Source organism: Plodia interpunctella, chromosome 29 (assembly GCF_027563975.2).
Source record: "Plodia interpunctella isolate USDA-ARS_2022_Savannah chromosome 29, ilPloInte3.2, whole genome shotgun sequence".
NCBI lineage: Eukaryota > Metazoa > Arthropoda > Insecta > Lepidoptera > Pyralidae > Plodia > Plodia interpunctella.
In genome coordinates, this window is record NC_071322.1 from 1,191,419 (window position 1) to 1,215,133 (window position 23,715).

A 23,715-nucleotide genomic window follows, 5' to 3' on the forward strand; every position below is an offset into this window, starting at 1 on the left:
AACGAGCACTGTCTGACACGCCTATATCTGGTAACTTACACTTAACTGAGATTAGCAAAACATACATACCTAATTAGACCAGTTTTGGCAAACTGATATATCTTAAAATACAACGCGCGTAAAACAAGAGTTGTATGGAAATCTTGTCACGCCTAACTCAGTTATCGTTAATAACTCAAAGAATAATTAATATTTCTGTATTCTAAAACCTTCCCGATGTTTTTAAGCTTTATACATGTGCACTTATGAAAAATTATAGAAATAATATCTTAATACTTTTTCTATAATGACAAAAATCTGTTTAAAACTGAACGGCGATTACTCAAAACTAGGTTTCGCGAGATACATGAGATTGGTTTGTTGTTGTGCATCAGTTATAAGAAATAGAAATAAATTTATTCATAGCATAATAATATACATCACAGAAAATGAACAAAAGTAATATACTACATTAAATACAATAAAAAAGAACATTCTTAAAAAATTATTCAATTCTAAAAAAGAGCATATATATGAGACTAAATTGTGACGTCACGGATTTTGGATACGAAGCAATTTAAATGGGACCGAAAAAACATCTCGTAATTTAATAAAACTGAGTGCCATTAATTTATTGTATTTGGTTATTTAAATACCTATACACATCTTTAAGATGGATTTTAGTGAACGTAGAAATTTATACCTACATCCAGTCAAGTAGCCCGACTGTAGGTCTGAATTTCGACAGGGTCTCAGTTTCGAAAAACACTATTTCGACTTAAATTGCTTAGACAAAAGACATATGCGACTAGCCCACAAAAATAAAGTTCTGTGAAGTATAGTCTAAGTAAAAAGGTATAACAATCATTTTTGCAAATGTGACGTTCCATTAAAATATATATATTTTTTAATTTCATGCCTAAAATTCATTTCGTTTGTTAGATATTTGTAGTAATGAGCCACAGATACACTAAGGAACATTTGACGCGCAAATCGTTCCTTTTCATTTACAATTTGCATGAGTAAGACCATCGACTACGTGCTATTTCACTCGAGTCAGTGGTAATCAATGGTAGGTAATGCGCGAGATATGTTTGCGCGTCAAATGTTGCCTATAATGTATTCATCTATATGTATATCAATAAATAGATGGTACCTAATATTAATAGATATAAAACATTGACGACCTCGGTGGCGCAGTGGTAAAGTTCTTGCCACTGAACCGAGAGGTCCCGGGTTCGATCCCCGGTCGGGTCATGATGGAAAATGAACTTTTTCTGATTGGCCCGGGTCTTGGATGTTTATCTATATATGTATTTGTTATAAAATATAGTATCGTTGAGTTATAGTATCCCACGACGCGAGACACGAGTCTCGAACTTACTTTGGGGCTAGCTGAGAATCTTTATTTTTCTTTTTCATCTACCGGCTATCCTAAAGTCTGTGTAAGAGATTATTCTTCATATCAGACCGATATATAGGGAAAACTATTGATTGACTGTGCCATAATCATCAGTTTGAGCACGGGACCTTAGAAGTCCCCGTGCTTCACCTAGGTGGGGAACTTAGGTAAAGCACGGGTCCAGACCCGACTTCAGCGCTCAAGTTAATTAGCTATTCCATTCAGGCATTTTGTAGGGGGTTTTCTCGTTTCTCCGATGGTAAGGACGAATATGTATATATATCTCTTTACCTTTATCGCACAAATCTACCTGAAATGGGATTTGGTAACGAGCGAGACGACAATTCGTTTTGAATTGATGAGATAGATATGCACACAGGGGGAGTGGAAATAAAACAAAAAAACACCATTTCATATTTACTTACTGCATTTTACTTAAAAACGAATTTGTGAACTATAAAAATTTACCATCATACGTCTATCTCAAAATTATACATAGTCGAATGGTCAAACATTATAACGAATACTTTATATAATTATTATTTAAACGACCATAATTAAACTGGTTGTAAACAGGTTCAGAGTAAGTATGTAGTATATTTTTTAATAAAAAAAAAAGTGCAAGAAAATGTAGTAGTTACAGTATAGATGTATATGTAAGGAGTGGGGTTCCCGCCTTAGAAAAGGACCACTCCATATCCGATAACAAGTAACAATAGCATTCCTATTATGGTTGCCGTCAGGCAGGCAGTCGTGAAATCACATGTTGATTTTCTACACGGACCCCAGGTACACAGCAAGAGAATGAGAGATGAACTCAGAAACACGGTAGACAAAAGTTACACCTATTTACAACCAAAATAAATTACGATACTTGTGTCTTTCTAAAATAATAATATGAATTATGAACCGAAAACGGCTTTACGCAGACTATTGTCCCGATTAATTACCAGGACTGCTTACCGGGTTACTACTACCGGGTTTAAACCCTAAATCACTGTAGCGGTACGCATCGCGCGTATTCTCAATATCCCACTTTGTAATTTTATATTAATGTGATTATAATACAATTATTTAGCTATATACATGAACAAAAATGGGTGTGATAAGGCTATTTATTTACATATTTCATCATTATATAGTTCTGTTCCGACATCACTCAGAAACTGTTGTATTTCATGAAGTAGTTTACCTCACCTCTAACGCAAAATACTCCACTGGACGAGAATTAATAATATTTGATAACTTGTGAACATTTCTATAATGCGAGAAATAGATTTCCTGAAGACTTAAATATATATATAGTGATGGGTAGAACCTATAGGATAAAACTAAACGCCTTCACATTTATTTTTAACCTGCTTTTTAAAACGGTTTTTCAAATTTACAAAAATACTACCTGAATGTCTACAATTCTCTAATTCATCGCAATTATTTGTGAATTTTGTTTATCATTATATATTATCAAGTGGATTGTCCTACGTGGATTTTTAAAATTAAATCCTGTGGCTCTGTCTGCAGACAGAAAACACTATTATTAATCACTGACTAATAGTGACACAGTGCTAATATATATTTTATCTCCCACATCTGGTATCGGCTTATAAGGGCTTCTTATCACGAGCAAGGTTGAATTATTTTATCTCATGTGGCTACGCTAACCCCTTGTTTACAGTTTTCTGTCTTTGGCTCCATCGTTCAGGCTAACTTTGTATAAGTAATGGATGATCTGACAAGAGTCATTTGGCTTTCTAGTGGGGGCTCTGTTTGCGTTTTAAATAAGAAATTTTAATATCACAGCTAAGTTCGCTTTCCATGCCATGTGCGGAATCATACTTGTGTGGAATACGACAATTTATACTTGTCGGAATGGACGTCGACATGTTTTACCACTTGATAATAATAATGAGATTAAAAAGTTCTGATTTTCCGTTCGATTTCAGAGTTTTTTTCATTCCATTATTTTCAATATTAGTTGTGGTGCATGTGTGACATGTGTAACAAAACCATTTTACCATAATTTGACAGAGAATTATGAAAATCACATAAAAAAAAAAAAACAAAATGGCGCAGACACTAAATTATACAATGAATCAGCATCATTACGAAACATTTTTCTAAAATTCAGCTCGACATACAACTAATTTTAATCATATATAATTATGACATAACAAATAAATGAGAGAATATTTTTTCCCTGTTAAACAAATACTACCGATACGGTACTTCCTATTCTAGATGACGAAAATCGAACGTTTTTCACACGAAACTCATAGAAAAAAACGTATGGCAATGATATCTATGCGTGTCTTTTTGTTTTTAATTATTATTAATTTATTACAATTGCGCTAAAACGCTAGACTGATGTGTTATGCCGCCTACATAGCATCGCCGAACTCATATACGTACATTGAGTAATTTGTATGAGATGCTTTTTTTTACGGCGACGAAAAACCAGCAGTGTATAGCCTGCATTAGGTCTCGAAGCATATTTTATCCAAAGTTATGACTACGTTATTAATTATTGATAGTGTATTAACATTACATAAAATTGCACCAACATTACATCTAATTTTTTCTAAATATTTTCGACCATCAAATATAAATTTTCCTATATGAGTCTCGTATGAAATGGGACTACATAATATATTTTACTCACTAATTTAAATAATTGTATACCCATAAAACACTGGTGCACTTTTTTTTCATATACATTTTTATTTAACTTTCATAAAATGTACAAGACTTTTTTTTAATTTTCTACATAGGATTATTAGTGGACTGCCAAACGGCTATCTCCTAAGCGGACCCAGTGACATAAAAAAGGATTTTTCGCTTTTTTTTTTTAACGAAAAAAATATTTTATTCACGCTAATATTTTAGGCGCTTTTCTTATTTATAATTTCTTAATCTTGTTTTAATTATTATATATATTTTTTATGTCACTGAATCTTACCTCTACGCCACCGACTGGGCCCTAAATTTAAAAAAGAAACATTAAAATTAAAAAGATAAAATATTGTCACCATTTTAAAACTACTATTTTTGCCTAAACATTATAATTTTGTTGAACTTAATTCAATATTTCGTAAAGTCTGCGTGAAGCAACGTTTGTTTAGAAGATTTCCTCAAAATATTTCACTTACGAAAATATAACGAAAAACAAAACCACCTTATTATACACAATACCCAGCCGGGGAGACTATATATCATAATACAATATAATATTTTATTTTTATACAATTTTTTACTTTTTTTTTTTCATTAGAAGTTTCAAAAAAAAAATGCTTACGGTCAATATCACATATATACTAGATTTATCATAATTATAATTTAAACATACATTTACTACGAGCGAGTTAGGTGAGACTGCCATTAAATACAATTCTGTAAATAATTTAAATAAGCGAAAATTAAATATTAGATAATAAAACAGAGACAAAAAAAAAAACGGAAAACAATACTATTGACACGACAGTTCGTAATTTTTGTTACGACAGACTATAAACTATTCTAAAAATATAATTCCAGTTTATAATATCGCAAGAAAATTTACAATACATTCTATTTTCAATATTGGACAATTTTATAGATAGTATGGCGAAGGCTAATATTGTTTGGATAACAATTTATGGTTTTTATCAGCAATGGCAGTGAAACCTAAGACTTTGTTTCTCAAGCGTCGGTTTATTTTGTCATTTGCACGGCAATATTGCTAAATATTAATATTATTATTACATCAAGGCGACTTTTATAAACAACCAGTCTTTTTACCCTCTCATTAATAAAACTGCGAAAACTTTTAGTCAAAATGTGTTATGTGCCAATAATTTAACAACATTCGACATTGGTAGAACGAGACAAAACATATTTTGACCGAAATTGGTTAACTTATAAATGGGAGCGTGTAAGACAATTTATATACAAAATCTTTACATTCTACAAATACTTTAGAAATTGTATTTTAACTAAAAGTTTGCATATACACTAGTTTTTTCTTACATGTAAACAATGTTCACAGTATTTATTGTTGAAAACAAATCGAATATCAGTTCAAACCTTTAAATAATTAATTCTTATTTGAATTCTAAATTAAAATATTATCCGCGGAAGTGATTTCTTTGAAAATTCATTTTTGACACTGGTGAGATTGCTTACATAGTGCGACTTGTAAGGAAAAACTTAGCGCATATGCCCTCCAACCCTCCCCTTAAAAATCACATGTAATATTGCTATAGTGCATACAATTTTCGGTGACTATGCGAGAGAGAGTTCTATATAAAAGATTTAAGACTTCAATAAATCTGAATTTTGTTAGTTATTTATAAAATTCGCCTATAACAACGGAATATAATATCTTTTCGGTGCAAAACACATGCGGCAGACAAAAGAAACCGCGCCTCGTGGCGTCCCGACCGCAGCGTTTACAACGAGCGTCGTTTTTTTGCCCATCGGACAATTGTTTGCTTTTTTAGCTACCGGTGTTTTGTGTTTTAAAATTATTATCAAAATAGCTTCGGCCTATATTTAGTAAGTCTTAATTCTTTACGGGGTAGACGAAACTTATTAAATCATAGTATATTATGTATGATACAAGCTTGCAAATATGTTGTAAAAGCTGTGTGTAACGTCTTTACATTTCTTGAGACACTCATGACACGTGTATCGTAAAAGTACAATTAAAATACTAGTGTCGTTTAAATTTTGTCCTGAACTTTGCTTTTTGTCATACAACGGAGGCAGATCTAGAGTGTAATTACTTCAAATGCTTTTATTACAGTTTTTTTAACGCCTCTCATTATGGAAAGGATTACATCCACACAGAAACAATTCAATAATATATTATATTCCTAATAATACAATGCCTAAGCAACATATTAACATTTTAGTACCGACATAAATTATATTTTGTCTCTTTCCAATTTATCAATCACAATTCAATCGACTCTATAAGCTTTTTCTTAACATTCGGATCAAAAAAAAAAACATATTCTATAAAAAAGAGAAATTCCCTATTTACTTTTCTCAGTGACAACATATTTGATGTGTCAAATTTAATTGCAATATTCAATATTTCTTATATTTGGTGTAATGTGTGCTTCAAAAACTGAGTAACGCATAGACTTCAATATCTAGATTCACAGTTTTACACGTATTATATTGTCACATCTTACTACGTCGCGAGGTAGACAGAGCCCCAAAAATATATATACTAAATTACGTTAAATATTCGTTAAAATTGGTGTGCTAATTTGTATTATTCGATAATTTGATAACAAGTAAATTTTCTTATAATACTCTTGTGAAATTGGCAAGCAAATGAAGATTTAAGATCGATTCTATTCAGAAAAATATTGATAAATACTTTTTATATTAAATGACCAAAAAAAACACCTATTCTTCATACAACTATTGTAACTTATAAGTCAAATATACATTTTACTCAACACGTCTACATATCTTTGTGACAAATAAGTGTCCACATCTTAAAATATCTCCTATTTTACAATTTATTACTTATCGAACGTGTTATTTTATTGCTAAAACTTGTGTCTTGATTGTATTTATGTTGTATGCCAACCGTGAACCGAAAACTATTAAAGTAACACAAAAACACAAAACTCCGATAGACACTACTATTCACACTCACTACGATCACGCTCTTCCTCACTTGGCCGAGTTCTTCCTCTGGACAGGTTTCTCCTTCTTCTTGTCTGTTTTGGGGGCGGAGGGCGGGGGAGAGGCCTTATCAGAGGCGGGTGGGGAGGCGGGCTTCTTGGGTTTGTTGGCCTTCGCTGCGGCTGCGTAGTTGATGGGCTTCGGGTCTGAAGGCTCTTCTGCTGGCGCTGGCGCTGGCGCAGGCTGGAGATATACAATATTTAATTTATTTATATATTGAGTAATCAATGCATATAATAAAACAGTAGAAAAAGAATTCCTGTACATGGAATAAATCTACATAAAAATAAAATTAGGCGATAGAGTCACAGCAACAGAGTAAGAATTTGAAAAAAAAAATCTGCCTGTCTGTTTGTACACGCTAATCTTCGGAACTACTGGACGGATTTGAATGAAACTTTTTTTTTGTTATATAGCTATTAGGCCTATGTTGCCCAGGCCTAGGGTATAAATTATTTTGAAAACCGGAACACCTGATGGAGAACAATGATGGTACAGCTGAACTATAGGGAATATAAAAATGACGACTTAACAAAAGTTATTCAGCCTGATGAGCATTTTCTGTTGAGATATAAAAATCGAAGATCTGGAACACCTGATGTAGACCCATGATGATGCAGCTAAACTATAGGGAATATATAAATGACGACTTAACAAAAATTGTTCAGTCTGATGAGAATTTTCTGTAGTAGTCTTCTGGAACACCTGATGAAAAGTAGTTCAGCTAAACAATAGAAAATATACTTTTTCAGTCTGATTAGCATCTTCTGAAAATTGTTCGCCTCCTTACCAAAAATTGTTAGGTCACGCGAACGAAGTCGCAGGCATCAGCTAGTACACTGTACATTTTTAATTATGCCAAGAAATAAAATGGGGCTATCCGTACCTATTACTGATAATACGTGCATAGTTAAAACATAAAAAACCAAAATCCAAAATTTATCCAAAAAAATCTATCATATTTGGTTATAATACTAGAGTGGGCCACCTGGACACTACGCTTCATAGTAAAGGTAGGTTCAGTGCAGCGGTTCACACGAAGTCGATTTTCATTGATAATTCTGTCAATTCTTTTTTTTTATATGTTTTTTTGCTTATGCCAGGGTCATTGCACGCGAGAGCGAGAGAACACGATAAACCACGAATTGGAATAATTGGAGTTTCAAACTACAGCCACAAATTCATTCATATTTTGGGATGAACGCAAACCTCAATAACTTTGGTGATAAACGATAATATTAAATTTTGATTACTCACATGTTACATACTTATAAACTTCTAAAATTTATAAAAACTTAATTAATATTATTAAAAAGGTATATATTGGCAGCTTCTGCAGCTGACGTGTCTTTATCATTCAACAGATGATGCGCCGCTTGTTCTTCACCTGCGCTAATAGTTTAAGCAATTTTTTTGACGTCAATAAGTGATGTATATCATTCTAAATCGAATAAAGAATAAATTTTGAATTTGAATTAGTTGCAGGCATAATTTCCCACCTTATTATCCTGTGGACAATCCACTTCGGTCCTGTCCAGTTTGGAGTCAGAGCGGACGGCGACAGTGTTCGCTTCCTTCCTCTTGAGCTCCCGCTTGTGCTTGTCCCTGCGCCGGTCCGCGGCCGCGGGCTCCGGCGGCGGCGAGGGCTCTGCGGGAAACGTTTATATACATACTAATATTGTCTGTCTGTATGTTCCGATTTCACGGCTCAACCGCTGGAAAAAAAGTAACCTTTGATACTTTAATTATATACACCAAATTTCATCGACCGATCAAACATACCTTTTTTTTTTTTCAAAAATCAACCCCCATTGACGATGATGGGGGGTGGAAGTTAGTTTCGCAGAATAACTCACGCGGGCGAAGCCGCGGGAAAAAACTAGTATTTTATTATAAATTATAAAATCCCACATCCATACTAATAATATTACAGATGCGAAAGTCTGTGTATGTCTGTTCCGCTTTCACGGGTAAACCGCTGGACCACTTTTAATGAAATTCGGTAGTAGCGTTAAAACATAGGCTACTTTTCCGAAAATTAACTCACAAATGACTGGAATGGATAAATTTGTGAAAACCATATCCGCCCCACTTTCGAAAAAACATTCATATACGCTGAGCCATGGAGCTGTTACCTCTTCACGCATTATCTACTGGAGCGATTGTTATGAAATTTGGTACACGGGTAGAAAATACCTTGGAATAACACATAGGGTACTTTTTATCCTGAAATTACCGAAGTTCCAAATATATGCGTTCGAAAAAAATAATAAATGTCGTAATTAATAAAACTGATCAATTGAAGCAACATGTAATTATTGTCTTAGATAATTATTCTATTTGTAGCAAAATTACATATTTTTTTTGGATTCCAAAGGGTGGAGCATTTTGACCGCAGCGGTCGCGCTATCATAAAATTTTTCAAATTTCAACAAAGACAAAAAGGAGTTTTACTATATGACTTTACATCAATTACTCTGTGCTATAGTAATGTCAATTTTATGAATGATAGATTTTGGAAACGATTCCTTCCTCGAGAAAATTGAGGGATCGTAACGACAGCGCGGCCGCAGCGGTCGAAACGCTCTGCGAACCACCTTAAAGGGTGAATTTTCAAGCGTTTTTAACCGCCGTCATTGCCCTTCTTCAAATTTCAACAAAGACAAACTTTTTACAATGCTATACTTATAAATAATAATATATGTTGAAAATTCACCCTAAAATGTGTGTAAAAAGTGTTACCTTGCAGTGGTTCCGTGTGTGTGTCTGTGTGTTCGCCGGCGGGCTCCGCGGGCGGGGACTCTGTTGCGGCGGGCGCTTCCGCCGGCTCAGTCTTCTCTTCTTCAATAATATACAAGGTAATTATTATATTGACCAAAAAAACAGGAGATTGGGTATCACATCTGTCAATATACTCAGAATAATATTTCCATGTAAAAAAAAAAACGTAATTATACTGAGAAAAGATGAAAAAGACTTATAAAGAAAATTCCTGAAACAGCTGATTGTCATTAATTAAATTATTATGAAATCTAAAAATAATAATAATAAATATATCAGGACAAATCACACAGATTGAGCTAGCCCCAAAGTAAGTTCGAGACTTGTGTTACGGGATACTAACTCAACGATACTATATTTTATAACAAATACATATATAGATAAACATCCAAGAACCGGTCCAATCGGAAAAATATCATTTTCTATCGTGACCCGACCGGGGATCGAACCCGGGACCTCTCGGCAAGCACTTTACCACTGCGCCACCGAGGTCGACACTCAATTGTGATGATGAAGTCTGAAAACATTATATGGTTTTTTGCCTAAGATGTTGTGTCTTCGAGGTTATTTTTAAAAGCGTATATTTCGTCACCTGTCCCGTTGTCTAGTCATTTCTCCTACTTCCAGTTGACCTACAGAGTTGAATTTCCCCATCCCGTCCGTTCAGGTTCCATGACAATGCACTATTATGATAAGCGTGATGACCAGATGGCGCACCCAGGATCGGCCCCCGACGAGGGAGCTCCTCATCAGTTCAACACCACGGACATGGGTTTATTGTCAGGCGTTAAATGCCACAAGATCTCACTGACGACAATAAAACTTGTGGCAAAAATGACATTTTTGTAAAAAAAAAAACTAAAGTGTCATATTTTTCGGTGACACCGGTTAAACTAATCTGGCTGGTAACAAACCTGTGGTGTTGGGGGTCGCGGGGGTCGCGGGTGTCGCGGCGGAGGCGGCGGCGGTGGGCACGAACTCGGCCGCGAGCGGGTTGAGCCGCGACCGCGACACGGTCTCCTCCAGCGACAGTGAGGCCGCGCCGTTACTCGTTCTGGAGACGATATATAACGATACACGATGTTTTCCTCAAAGCGTTTGTATCGCTGCGGGCGCGTTGTCATTACAATTTTTCAAATTTTAACAAAAACACGAATTCGTTTTACTAACTTTCTTTAAAATAGTTAATCTGTACTGTAGTAGTGTCAACTTTATTAATGATCGATTTTGGAAATTATTCTTTCTTAAGAGAAAATTGACAGCGCGGCCGCAGCGGTCTAAACTCCCTGAGCCTAAATTAAATTGTAAAACCTATATTAAATTGTATTGAAAAGGCTAGTTGACAAATTTTTGTTTCGATGACTATTCGAAGGCCCTTATGTCATTAGAAACACCAGTGAAAAACTCACCGATAATGACAATGTTTTCCAAGATATGAAAAAACATAAAATCACACATTTTTGGACATTTTGTTCGTTCGACAGCTACATTAAATATTAAGTTTATGGTGATTAGGTAGTTTAAGACAATCTCACAAATAAAAAATTCTCAATAACATTGCTAATTACTAAGAACAGAGAACTATTTAATAGTTCTCGCAATATCAATATAACTTTTTTCATCAACGGCCGTTTTTATTAATTTTTAACATATCTCACAAATAACTCTGCTAGTTATTCCAATAATAATATATAGATTTTAACACTTTTTAAAATATAATATTTTTTTTCATTTCTATTGGCACATGACAAATTATAACATTTTTGTAAGAAATGAATATACAGGGTTACTGGTATCAAACGCAAAACCTCCTAAAGACTACTTGGGTACATCAAAACAGGCAACTTTTATTCTACGACTTCGTGATGCCTAGTTTTTTTTTTCATATAAAAAAATAATCTAATTTGCGATTCTACACATCTTAACTCTATGTAACAGCCGAGCAACACGAGACAGTGCAGTAGCGTTATCGAACATAGAGTCAACGGTTTATAGAAATGACATTAAAACAAAATATATTTTATGTTGTATTTATTACGTTTAGACAAAAGTCGTAGAACAAAAGATGTTAGTCTCTATGAACCTTATGCGCCTTTGGAAGGTTACGCTTTAGATACCAGTGATCCTGTATAATAGTGTCTCACTCACGTGGGGTAGTGGTGTGTGTTGGGGCGGTGTCGCTCACGCTGCTCGTCCTCCAACATCGCCTCTATACACTGTTCCATTAGGGCTTCTTCTTCTAATTGCTGCATCACCTGCCAATCCGTGCGTATACAGGGTGATTTCTTATACATTGGCAAAGAAAGAAAGAAAAATTATTTATTTGGTACATAATCACAACATTTAAAACTTAAATTGTCAATAAAATTTTGTTTATTTCGAAATTAGATAATGAATCAAAATGGCCCCCGCTAAGCTTATGTCGTGGCCGGGCCACGATGATGGTTCTCTGCGTTCAGGTTCACAATGACCCTTTCCCAAAATGTCCCCTGGCTTCAAAATGACCCTTTCCCAGAATGTCCCTTTCTCAAACTTTACACAACCCCAGCGAAGCCAGGGTGGGATATCACTTTTTTGTGGTTATTAACACGCGAAAACCGTTGCTCGGATTACAATGCTCCAGGCGTGGGTTACTACCACGATCGCGTGCAATATATAGTCCGCATATAAAATGGTTAAAAAGAAATATTTGGGAAGGGACATTTCGGGATTTGGACATTTTGGGAAAGGGACTTTGACATTTAGGTGAGGAGATTTATTGAAACCCGGGGACATTTTGGGAAAGGGGGACATTATGGACCTGAACGGTTTTCTGCGGGTACCATAAATAAAAATAACAAACAAAATTGAAATTTGAAACTTGTAATTGTAACTAATTAACGCTAACCAATAAAATGATTATCATCAATATCAATTAATACATATAATAAAATTGAAGAAAGTCCAAATTTGTACATTGGATATTTTTTTAAAATTCTTCATGGAATATACTTAGTTACTGATATAGATGACGAAAATAGTTTTGAAAATTTTTGTGTAGTGGGAAACGGGACGAGACACATTGCGAAAAACATGATGGCACAATATGTAGGAAACGGTACGGGATATCTACATTACATAGCAGGAAGCGGGATTGGACAAGTTTGCGGGACGAGACACGCAGCGGAAAACAGGAAATTGAACTAAAGATGAGAAAAAAATGAGAATTTGAATCATATATGTCACCAGTCTTACATAGTACGTGATAAAAATATTACTGAGATTTTACTATGAAATTTACGCGGGCGAAGCCGCTGGCAAAAGCTAGTTTAAGTATAAAATCATAATAAACTAGATAAGAACTTCTATAGACCATAACCGTGCTGCAAAATGACAACTGCATTAATTTATCCACACGCTCAGTCGATGGTACTGAACAACTTTTCGTATGGAAGCAACCTTGAAGTCGCGAAAAAAAAGTAATTTAATTTTGTATAGAACAGCTGATCTTTTTTTTGCGATTTCGGAGTTACCCCCATACTAAAAGTTGTACAGAATCAACGGATTGAGCGTGTAGATAAAATATTGCCAATATATAAAAAGTCACCCTGTATATTATTTAGATATTACACGCAGGACACACAGCCTAGGCAGCTGACAGGCAACAATATCATTCCCAATGAGGGTTGACATCAGGCGGCCGGTAAAATCTTTAAAAATCAAGGTATCCTTTAACGCTGACCGCGGGCTTCGCGGCGTCAACAACCCCGAAAGAAACCGGCAATATGCAATGATAGTGAGTGTTGCAGAGCAAGAGTATGACAAAAGCGTTACAATGCGGACTACACACACCTGTTTGTCGAACTCCTCCTCGTTCTCCATCCACATGTAGTCAGCGAAGTCGTCCGGCGCGGGCGCAGCGTACGGCGCCGGGGGATAGTACGCGCCGGCCATCACGTAACCTGACCGAAATAATACGTTAAAACAAAGGTTTCTGAAGCGGGCTGAGGTTCATCCTACCTATCCCATTACTAAATGTAAATTGTAATTTATTGTTATTGCATTAGATTGGTTGATACTCGCTTGCGAGCGATACGTCCCAGATTTCTTCTCAGCAGGTGGTCATTCCGAAATGCTAGTAGTTTGTAGCTATGGTAAATATCATTTAATTTAGAATATGACGTGAAAAAGTGCCTGTGAAGGCTTAATTTCTGAATGATTTGATTTGGTTCGAATCTATGTCTGTCGCATGAGTTTGTATATCAATCTGAAGGAAAACATCACGAGGAAACCTGCACACTGGTTGAGTTCGCTAGTGTGTATGCGACTACCTGCCACTAGTGGTCGTAGTCATGTCAGATGCCTTTAGGCGACTTGAATAAAATCTGACACCAGTGTTAGCTACAACACATTCAAATCAAATCATTTATTCAGAAATTAGACCTTCACAGGCACGTTTTTCACGTCAATTTTTATATTAAATAGTTATTTCCCACAAGCCACATACTACTAGAGAAAGAAAAGAAAGAACGATTTTGAAGGTCTAATCTAAACTAATATTATAAAAATTCGTCTGTCTTTCTGTGGTGGCTGGGTGTGCTGGGTCCCCCACCCGTCTGCCCCCGCCCCCCGTATTCACTGACCGGGCATGTGCTGTCGCGGCAGGTGCACGGGGTAGAGCGGGGCGCGCTGCACGCCCGCGTCCCCCGACCCCACCACGCCCCCGCCCACACCCGAGTCCAGCATCACTCCGTTTGGCTAAAAACAACAGATTTTTTACAATAATGTAATTATTAGGCAAAGGAAGGGTATCTTGTATGTATGTATGTATGCATGCAATAGACGTGACTCACCGAATCGTTTCATTAAAGAGCAAAGTGATGCACTGATCCGAATCTCAATCGTTCACTCCGAGTGGATCATTGGATCAATGTGTTCACCACAGATTACTGAAGCTATGTTCTGTGACGCGCTCACTGATACGAATGAATGAATGAAACTTAAGCTTAAGCCGAGCGACTAGCGACTGATCGCAATAATTCGGGCAACATCGAGTCGCGTCGCGGTACATAGAAAAAATAATAAAAAATACAAAAAAAAAAAAGAACAATGTAGGCACATAAATAATCCGAAAATCACTGTAAATAAATTCGATTTTTAAATATGTCAGTACTAACTGTCAGTCCTAAGCCTGAACAAAGTATGAAGGAGAATCGAATTGATTTTAGGTGATTCTTTTCAACTTCTAGCAAATATAAAAATCTATTTATTCGATATTTTAAACAATATTCTATATCAATTAAAGCATTAAGTAATGTTCGTTTCATTCGTAACGCGACTAAATCTTGCTCTCTGCTCTTGAATCTGTCTGAGATCCGATGATCCAATTGATCCAAATGATGCATTAATTGATTCGAATCTTTGCACTGATACAGATTCGAATGATCCAATCATTAAAATGATACGTTTTTCTCAGCGCTAGCATGCAATATTCATTCATTATTGCCTCATAACTACAAATCACACAGATTGAATCGTAATCCATCCGAAGTAAATTCGAGACTTGTGTTATGGACACTAACTCAACAATACTATATTTTATTTTATAACATTATACACAGACGACCACCGTGGCTTAATGGTTACCAAACTGAACTGCTATACTGTGGAGGTCTTGGGTTCGATCCCCGGTCAGGTCAAGATGGAAAATGATCTTTTTCTGATCGGCCCGGGTCTTGGATGTTTATCTATATATGTATTTGTTATAAAATATAGTATCGTAGAGTTAGTTTTTATACTTAATAGTAATGTAAAAAATAGTTATGAATTTCAATTTTGCATAAATTTTTCAATTTTGACACTTCCATACATTGACATTATATGCTGATACTGAATTATATTGCCTCAATGTTTCTTGAGATCTGAATTGCATGTTTTGATTCAATTATTGGTACATATCCCATAACACAAGTCTCGAACTTACTTTGGGGCCAGCTCAATCTGTGTGATTTGTCCTTATATATTTGTTATTTATTAGATAAACAAACAAGACCCAGGTCAATCTGAAAAAGATCATTTTCCGAAACCCGGGACCTCCAGTGTAGTAGTCTGGCGTGATGAACCTTAGGCTAAAGAGATTGTGGATGGATAATGACAATGGGCTACAACCCACCCCCCATTAGGTACACAAAGAAGCGATGGTGGCCCGATGGTTAAGACCTTCCCTTTGAAAGGTCCCAATCCCAAATTCGAATCCTACTCGTGCCACAGAGTTTGTACACCAATCTGACTCATGTATAGTAGTTTTCATCGACCACCACTTGCTTCCGGTGAAGGAAAACATCGTGAGGAAACCTGCACACTGGTGGACAGTTAACCTTCACTTGTGTGTATCCGACTATCTGCCACTAGATGGTGGGGTACCTACCCCACCATACGACGACGAATACCTAGTCGTAAGTCATGTCAGATGCCTTTAGGCGACTTGAGTAAAATCTGACACCAGTGTTATGATCGATGACGTCAATAAATTCAAATTCAAATCATTTATTCAGAAATTAAACCTTCACAGGCACTATTTCTCGTCAATTTTTATATTAACTAAAAAAATAATATTAATTTAAAAAAAAATGATATGGTGACGATGGTATGGACATAAAAATTAGCCTCACCTGCCACTGTCCATTCTCTTCGTTGCCGTAGTAAGCACCAACGTTGGCCGAAGTCTCAGGAATTTTCATTGTTAGTCCATCAAATGTTCACGTGGTTATACAAAATTTTTACACTTATTGAGGCACTGATGTGTATCTGCTATTGGCGCGTGTTCCTATATTCATTGCCGGGGCCACTCTGCTGGAAACAAAAAAATATATATATTAAAAAAATATATACATCGTCACAAAATGGCGGTTGGTCGGGGCGTAGTCATGTCAGATGTAGACAAATAAAATCTGACAAATTTTACAAATTATATTCTTTTTTCTTCTTCACTTCACTCCCGTGGGAATTTCGGGGTAAAAAGGATGCTGTGTTATTCCAGGTTATATTCTACCAGTGTACAAAATTTCATAACAATTGGTAAGAGTAACAAACGTACACACATCCTCACAAACATCTGCATTTATAATATTAGTAGAATATTGTCACTAAATGGCGGTAGGTAGCCGTAGTCAGTCATGTCAAATGTCTTTAGACAAATAAAATCTGACAAATTTTGGACTAGTTAAGAAAAATCAATGATTGATTAAAGAATTTTATTACAAAGTTTTATAGTTCCATCACCCAAATAAAATTCTTGCAGCATCATTTTCTTAATTAGGTCCCACTGCTGGTCAAAAGCTTCCCCCATTCTGTTTCCAACCATACCACTTGTCAGAGAGACAATTCGTCAGACCAGCATTCTTCACATAATAAGTTTAACATTAATATGTGACTGTGGCGTGTATTTAACGCACACTCTAGTGCCACAGAAACCTTGAAAAAAAGTGTTAGAATGTAAATCTTATCTCACGTTCCACAAATGTGAAAGTTAACTCTTGTTTACTTGTATCTAACTAATTGATGAGTTACCTTATCTACAGTATATATCACTTCGTCCCTGGCTAAGTGGTTCAAATGTTGTGTGCTGACCTAATGACTATGGTTTCAAATATGTGGATATTATGCTAGACTAGCCGCCTGTCCCTGCTTCATTCAGGTAAAGCCATATTTAATATATACATAAACTTTCTTTGGTAATCATACTATCTATTAAAATAACCCGCATCAAAATCTGTTGAGTTGTTTTAAAGTGTTTTTATTAAAAATATAAAAAATATATATTAACTATAATATTAATTCACATTTTTTCTATTGGTCCCACATTTGACGAATTAATCCCGCTTTTATTAAATCTTTCCTCTAAAATTATCTAGCAATACAGATTAATTCATTATCTGGCAATACAGATTAATTCGGTACAATATTCTTTTGGTCATGCATAGATAGGTACATAATTTTGACCTATTAAATTCTATTTTTTTATATTTATATGGCACTGACATAGTATACAGAGCACTTTTAAATGCACCTTTTTTATCATGCATACCTATATTTACAAAAAATTTTTTTGATTTGATTGGATACATAGTTTAAAACTTAAAGTTATTAAAAATATTTTTTTTGTGTAACACCATTATTATTTGTAATAAAATAGAATACATTTTGATAACAATATTATGATAGTTTAACCTATCTGGCCCAAATAAAGTTGTGTAATGGAACATGCATGTTGACAAACAAAATACCTAACTAGTTGACAAAATAACGTAGAAGAAACATCGAAAAAACTAGAAACTAAAGTTATTCTCAATTCAAAAAATTGATTTATCGATGATAGAAGCGAATAAATATAATGTACGCCAATCGGAAATTATACGGCCTAGATTAATTAAAATATTCGACTTTCTATACCAACGGTTACGAATCTGTTTACAAAGATACTGGCCAACAATAAACCTATTCACTTCACAACGGCCCAAAATAGCATTGGGATTAAAAATAATAAGTTTGACCGACATTTGGAGCAATCCCGCCCAATATATACGACGTAATAGAAACAAATCAATGTAGATAAAGTAAAAAACGTTGATAGCGAGTAAATAAGAATGATATTTGCAGTAAATTCTAAGGAAATACTAACACGTGTATAAAAATTAATGAAAAATTAAAGACATGTAATACTTACTTATTTGATGCACTTCCTGTGCTTTGAAGACTTTTAAACTTGTTACACAGTTTTTTAATTGTTGATTTTAACTGTTTTAAGCACGGATAACAACTTAATAATCACAATAACCTATATTTTCACAGAAAAGTCCTGCCAGCAATCTTTCTCGTCTCGTGGCGCAAATGGCGACCGAGGTGAAGTTTGCGCCGGTACAGAATGGGAGAACGTATGAAAAATTATTTACCAACTTCGCAGCGATTGAAATGCCGGTTTATTTTTGTATGGTATAGTAAAATTGTTGTGGAATAAAATAGTTAAATTACCTATATAAGTGACTAACATTCTCTTGTAAATTTAGCTGAGCCAAAATGGTAGTCAAAAGTGTTTGTTCTTTTTTCAAAAATATAATATTTACATGTTTCAAAGTCAGTTGCCCCCTTGATTGATTATGTTGTGGAGGTGGAGGTTTGAAACTTGAAACAATGTTGAAACAACTATCGAAGTTAAATACCAATATTTTTCATCTTTTCGACTTCTCAAATAACTTTTTTGCTTCTGTATCACATCTGCCTGCATTACGAAAAAATAAATGACACTATAATTCCTTCCCACTCTATTTTTCTGTGCCATCATAACATTCATCATAATAGTGAAAAACATGACATATGTCAACGTCAAAATCAAAGAATAATTAGGTATAAAAACAATAGGCCTAACCTACCTATAGTTTGTAGCAGAAAAACAAAAATAAGTTGATCGATCACATGTATTGAAGTTGAAAAAAAAAAATAGTGTAATGACTGTATTTTCTACTTTATTACACTGATTATTGTATTCAATCCATTGTACCTATATAATAAATAATCGCCAAGATGAGCGCTCCATACACAGAACTGGCCAAGCCCGTGAGCGAATTCTCGCTTATGTGCCGAGGTTGCTTGGCTGACTCCGGGGAAATGAAAAATATAATCGAATGGGGCTTTGTTGAAGAGTTTTGTAAATACACCGATGTTGAGGTGAGTGTTTTTGGGTAATAGAGTGGCACAGACAGAAAAAAATCTGAGATCAATACAGAGTGGATTTAGTACAGATGGCCAAGAACGATCGGCTCAAAACGAGGTAACTCCTCACTGGTTTACTGAACACCAGACTTTTGTGCCATGACGAACGGCAAAGCTTGTATATAAATTTTTTAATTTGTTTATATCTTTCCATTACTTTAGGTGTCGAACCTGGATGGTCTGTCTCAGCTGCTGTGTAACACTTGCGAGGAGACCCTGGCATCCTGCAAGAGGTTCAGAGAACAATGCCAAAGATCTAATGTTTTGCTAAAGAATAAATTACAGGTAATTAATTTATTGAGGCATACTATAAACAAGGTTATTACCTAGCTTAGCAGTTCTCAAACTTTTTTGAACAACAAGTTATATGATTAATAAAAAAGCCATAAGCCTTTAATTTAAAAAACTTAGTATATGTATATAGGACATAGGTGTTTTGTTATAGTCTATAAATTTATTTATTGTATGTTTCAGTCTGAAGAAGCGTCACAAGAGCCAGTCCAACATGGAAATGTAACGAAAGTGAACACAGCAGTCTGTGTGAAATACAATAAAAAGTTGGTGTTTATGATCACAGCCCCTAACATAGAGGCGAAAGTATACCTCGACTGCCCTTACTGCCGCGAAAAGTTTCAGAAGAAAAAAGACCTGTTCTACCATTTATTAAAAACACATCACGTTGACAAAAAAATGTTCATCGATCTACAATACTATTGCTCTTATCCGAACTGCCACTATCACGTTAGCAATGAGACAAAATACTTCACTGAGAGGAAATATCTCAACCAACATTACAATAAAGTCCACAGAAGCAAAGACATCAAGTGTGAGAAGTGCAACCAGAGTTTTATCAATACGGCAAAATTTTACAAACATTTGAATACATGTAACATTGTATATTCGTGTCAAATATGTGATAAATATTACAAAGCACATGAGCAATTGATTGTGCATTTAATGAGACGTCACCCAGATGTCCATAAACAATATAAGGAGAGCAGAGCATTGAAAAGAAAAATAAATTCGAATTTTGAAAATAAAAAACAAAAGACTGACGATCAGAAATTGAACGAACTATTTTGCGACAGTCCAAAGCGAACGTCCGCCACGCAAACATCCACATTGGAGGACAGTTTGAAGAACGACGTGATATTTTGGAAAAATGACAATTACGATACGAAAAAAGATGAAATATCGACGCAAACGGTATTCGAAGATTTGCTATCATTAAAATCTGTTACAAGTGAGGACGATTCAATATTTTTCTCTGAAACTGTGTCTTTATCTGATATACACACTCAAACTCTGCCTGTAGATTTTGGACGTTCACACAAAGAGACTATTACTGACAGTAGCTACCTGGACCTGACTATAAAGGAGACACAGACTTGTTGCTGCCTAGACTCGCCAAAACTGTTCAAATTGTGTGATGCTATGTCGAAGTCCACCGAGACTCAAACAGCGGAGAGGCTTATGGTAAAGTCTGATGTTTTACTGAGCTGCTCAACTGAAACACAAACTTATTTCGATGGAGACTTTGACAAGAACAGTTTGTGATGTTGGCAGCAATTTTTGTAAAATTCTCTTATGCCGGTTACACACTATCGACGAATGTTACATAGTTGGTATTGAGACATTTTTGTGAAGCGGTGATCAAAAGGTCCCAGGTTCGAATCACACTCGTGCCACATGAGATTGTATACCAAACTGACTCATGTAATTTTCATAGATTAGCTTTCGGAGAAGGAGAACTTTGCGAGGAATCCTGTATGTGTCTATACTCACCTGGTTTTTTGTAAAAGGTTTTTCCGTAAAATAGATCTATACATATAATTAGGGCTATCTAATAGTAAGACAACTGGAATTTGTTCTGTATTATTTTCAGAAATATTCATTGTTAAATGGAGAAGGCAATTTTCCATTAATATTACCAAGAGATTTGTGACCGCAACCCTCAGCCATGAGGAATACGACTGTAAAGACGAGATCTTTTATTTACCGCAAGTAAACCGGCAATGTACATCGAACTAGCCAAATTTTGGCAAACTATTCGCTGATAGTGGATCGCTGGCATTAGATGTGTAGTGTAAAAATATGCGTATAAGATTCTTGGCCGCACCTTCACCCGCGTGAGAAAATTATCCTATGTCGCTTTCCACCATATTTTATGTAAATAATCTCACTATCCTCATAATGAGCAATGAACTAGTGTCATTTTTTGCATTGCTCCATTCTGTCGTAAACAAAGGACAAATAAACACACCTCATTTATATTATCTATACTATTATTATAAAGAGGTAAGCGTTTGTGATTTTGTGACTTTGTGATTTTGTATGTTTGAGGCGGGTAATCTCCGAAACTACCGAACCGATTTCAAAAATTCTTTCACCATTAGAAAGATACTTACCATTACCATTAGAGCGAAGTCCCGGGCAACATCTAGTTATTAAATATATAACTAATATAATTTCCTATGGGAGTGAAATATAAAATTGCCTTATAAATAACTTTTAATCCTGCTAATATTATAAATGTGAAAGTTTGTGAGGATGCATGTGTGTATGTTTGTTAGTCTTTCACGCAAAATCTACTAGACTGATCGTTAAGAATTTTGGAACACGGGTAGAATATAAACTGGTATAACATATAGGGTTCTTTTTCTCCGGAAATTCCCACGGGAGCGATGCCCCAGGTTACTGCTAGTATAGAGATATATATATATAATAGATAATATAGAGTGGTTCATTATAAAAAAATCGAAGTATCCTTGCGACCAAAGATTTTTGGTCGTATTATAGCAATACTAGCTGAATTGTAATTACAACGAATGATAAACAGCGCGGGAAAATATATTTTCAATTTTATGCCATCTATTTCGTAAAGCGCCAATGAGTATCAGACTTTTTGACCAAATCCTTCGGGAATCGCGTATTTTCTATATAAAATGTGTACCCTATGTGTTAATCCAAGATAGCTACCTCCATACCAAATTTCATAAAAAATTGTCCACCCGTTTGAGTGTGAACATGTAACAAACATTCACAAACTTGCGCGTTTATATTATTCATGAGATAATTAATTTATTCGTAGCATTAAAATATACATTGAGAGAAATTAAGCAATATACAAAATTTGAAGTTCATATTTATATATGTTGTAATATGTATATAGTTGTAGGAGTAACAGTGAAAATAAATAACATAAAAAAACATAAATTATACTTTTTTTTATCGCCCTTGTTTTAATAGTTTGTTTATAATATGTTATATTTACTGTTGCTGTTTGTTATTCCTAATAAATAAAATAAATAGAACTTTTAAAACGAAAGTACATTTTACAAAGGTCGGATAATCTCTACATAATGTATGTATTACTTATAATAATTCTGAATAAATCGTATTGATTCAATATTTGTTAAATTATGTATTTTTTTATTTACTTGACTGTGCCAATTGGAGCACGGGACCTTAGAAGTCCCCGTGCTTCACCCACGTGGAGAACTTTCGTTTAGTCCACCAGGATCCCCTAACTCGATCCCCCAGGGGATCCTCGTGAATTCATCTGTTCATCAGGTTCCCCTTTAACAAAAAAAAGTATAAAATGATGCTATCACACTGAATTCGATTTATATTTAAAAATACTTTATTTTGATCTATGAACGGTCCGGACTCGAATCAAACTAGAGTTTTTTTAGAATTTTAACAAAGACAAGAATGAGTTTTACTATATGACTTTACATTAATTACTCTGTGCTATAGTAATGTCAATTTTATGAATGATTTATTTTGGAAATGATTCCTTCCTTAAGAAAATTGACGGATTGTAATGACCGCGCGGCCGCAGCGGTATGTAGCTAAACGCTCTGCGAACCAGCCAGTGAGGACAGAACCTAAAACAAATGTCTCGTTAATCTGTACTATTATTATAAAGAGGTAAGCTTTTGTGAGTCTGTATGTTTGAGACTGGTAATCTCCGAAACTAATATTCGAAACTGATTTCAAAAATTATTTCTCTATTAGATAAGTAAGTACATTATCCAAGATTGCTATAGGCTATATTTTTTAGGGAACGAAGTCCCGGGCAACATTTTGTAACATATATTTATAACAGTATGCATAATAACAAT

The 23,715-nt window shown here is 34.9% G+C and overlaps 2 protein-coding genes across 5 annotated transcripts; one reads left to right on the forward strand and one right to left on the reverse strand.

The window, feature by feature from the left end:
• Window positions 1-1,785: 1,785 nt before the first annotated feature.
• On the reverse strand, window positions 1,786-18,987 carry Paip2 (polyA-binding protein interacting protein 2). 4 transcript variants are annotated; one of them, XM_053766372.1, is made up of 9 exons: window positions 18,851-18,987; window positions 16,492-16,672; window positions 14,464-14,578; window positions 13,673-13,782; window positions 11,990-12,096; window positions 10,756-10,895; window positions 9,803-9,901; window positions 8,560-8,708; window positions 1,786-7,243 (listed from the first exon to the last, which is right to left on the reverse strand). In XM_053766372.1, exons 2-9 carry the CDS (start codon window positions 16,558-16,560, stop codon window positions 7,049-7,051), a joined length of 984 nt encoding a protein of 327 aa, XP_053622347.1. In that variant the 5' UTR covers window positions 16,561-16,672; window positions 18,851-18,987; the 3' UTR covers window positions 1,786-7,048. The 4 variants fall into 4 exon arrangements, with proteins under 4 accessions (XP_053622347.1, XP_053622348.1, XP_053622346.1 ...); XM_053766373.1 differs by having other exon boundaries at window positions 16,492-16,669; window positions 18,851-18,872; XM_053766371.1 differs by lacking the exon at window positions 18,851-18,987 and adding an exon at window positions 18,546-18,844 and having other exon boundaries at window positions 16,492-16,669.
• A 233-nt stretch (window positions 18,988-19,220) lies between these two features.
• Window positions 19,221-23,008, forward strand: LOC128682230 (uncharacterized). The gene is made up of 3 exons (XM_053766843.2): window positions 19,221-19,543; window positions 19,751-19,873; window positions 20,063-23,008. Exons 1-3 carry the CDS (start codon window positions 19,400-19,402, stop codon window positions 21,143-21,145), a joined length of 1,350 nt encoding a protein of 449 aa, XP_053622818.1. The 5' UTR covers window positions 19,221-19,399; the 3' UTR covers window positions 21,146-23,008.
• The last annotated feature ends 707 nt before the right edge of the window (window positions 23,009-23,715 follow it).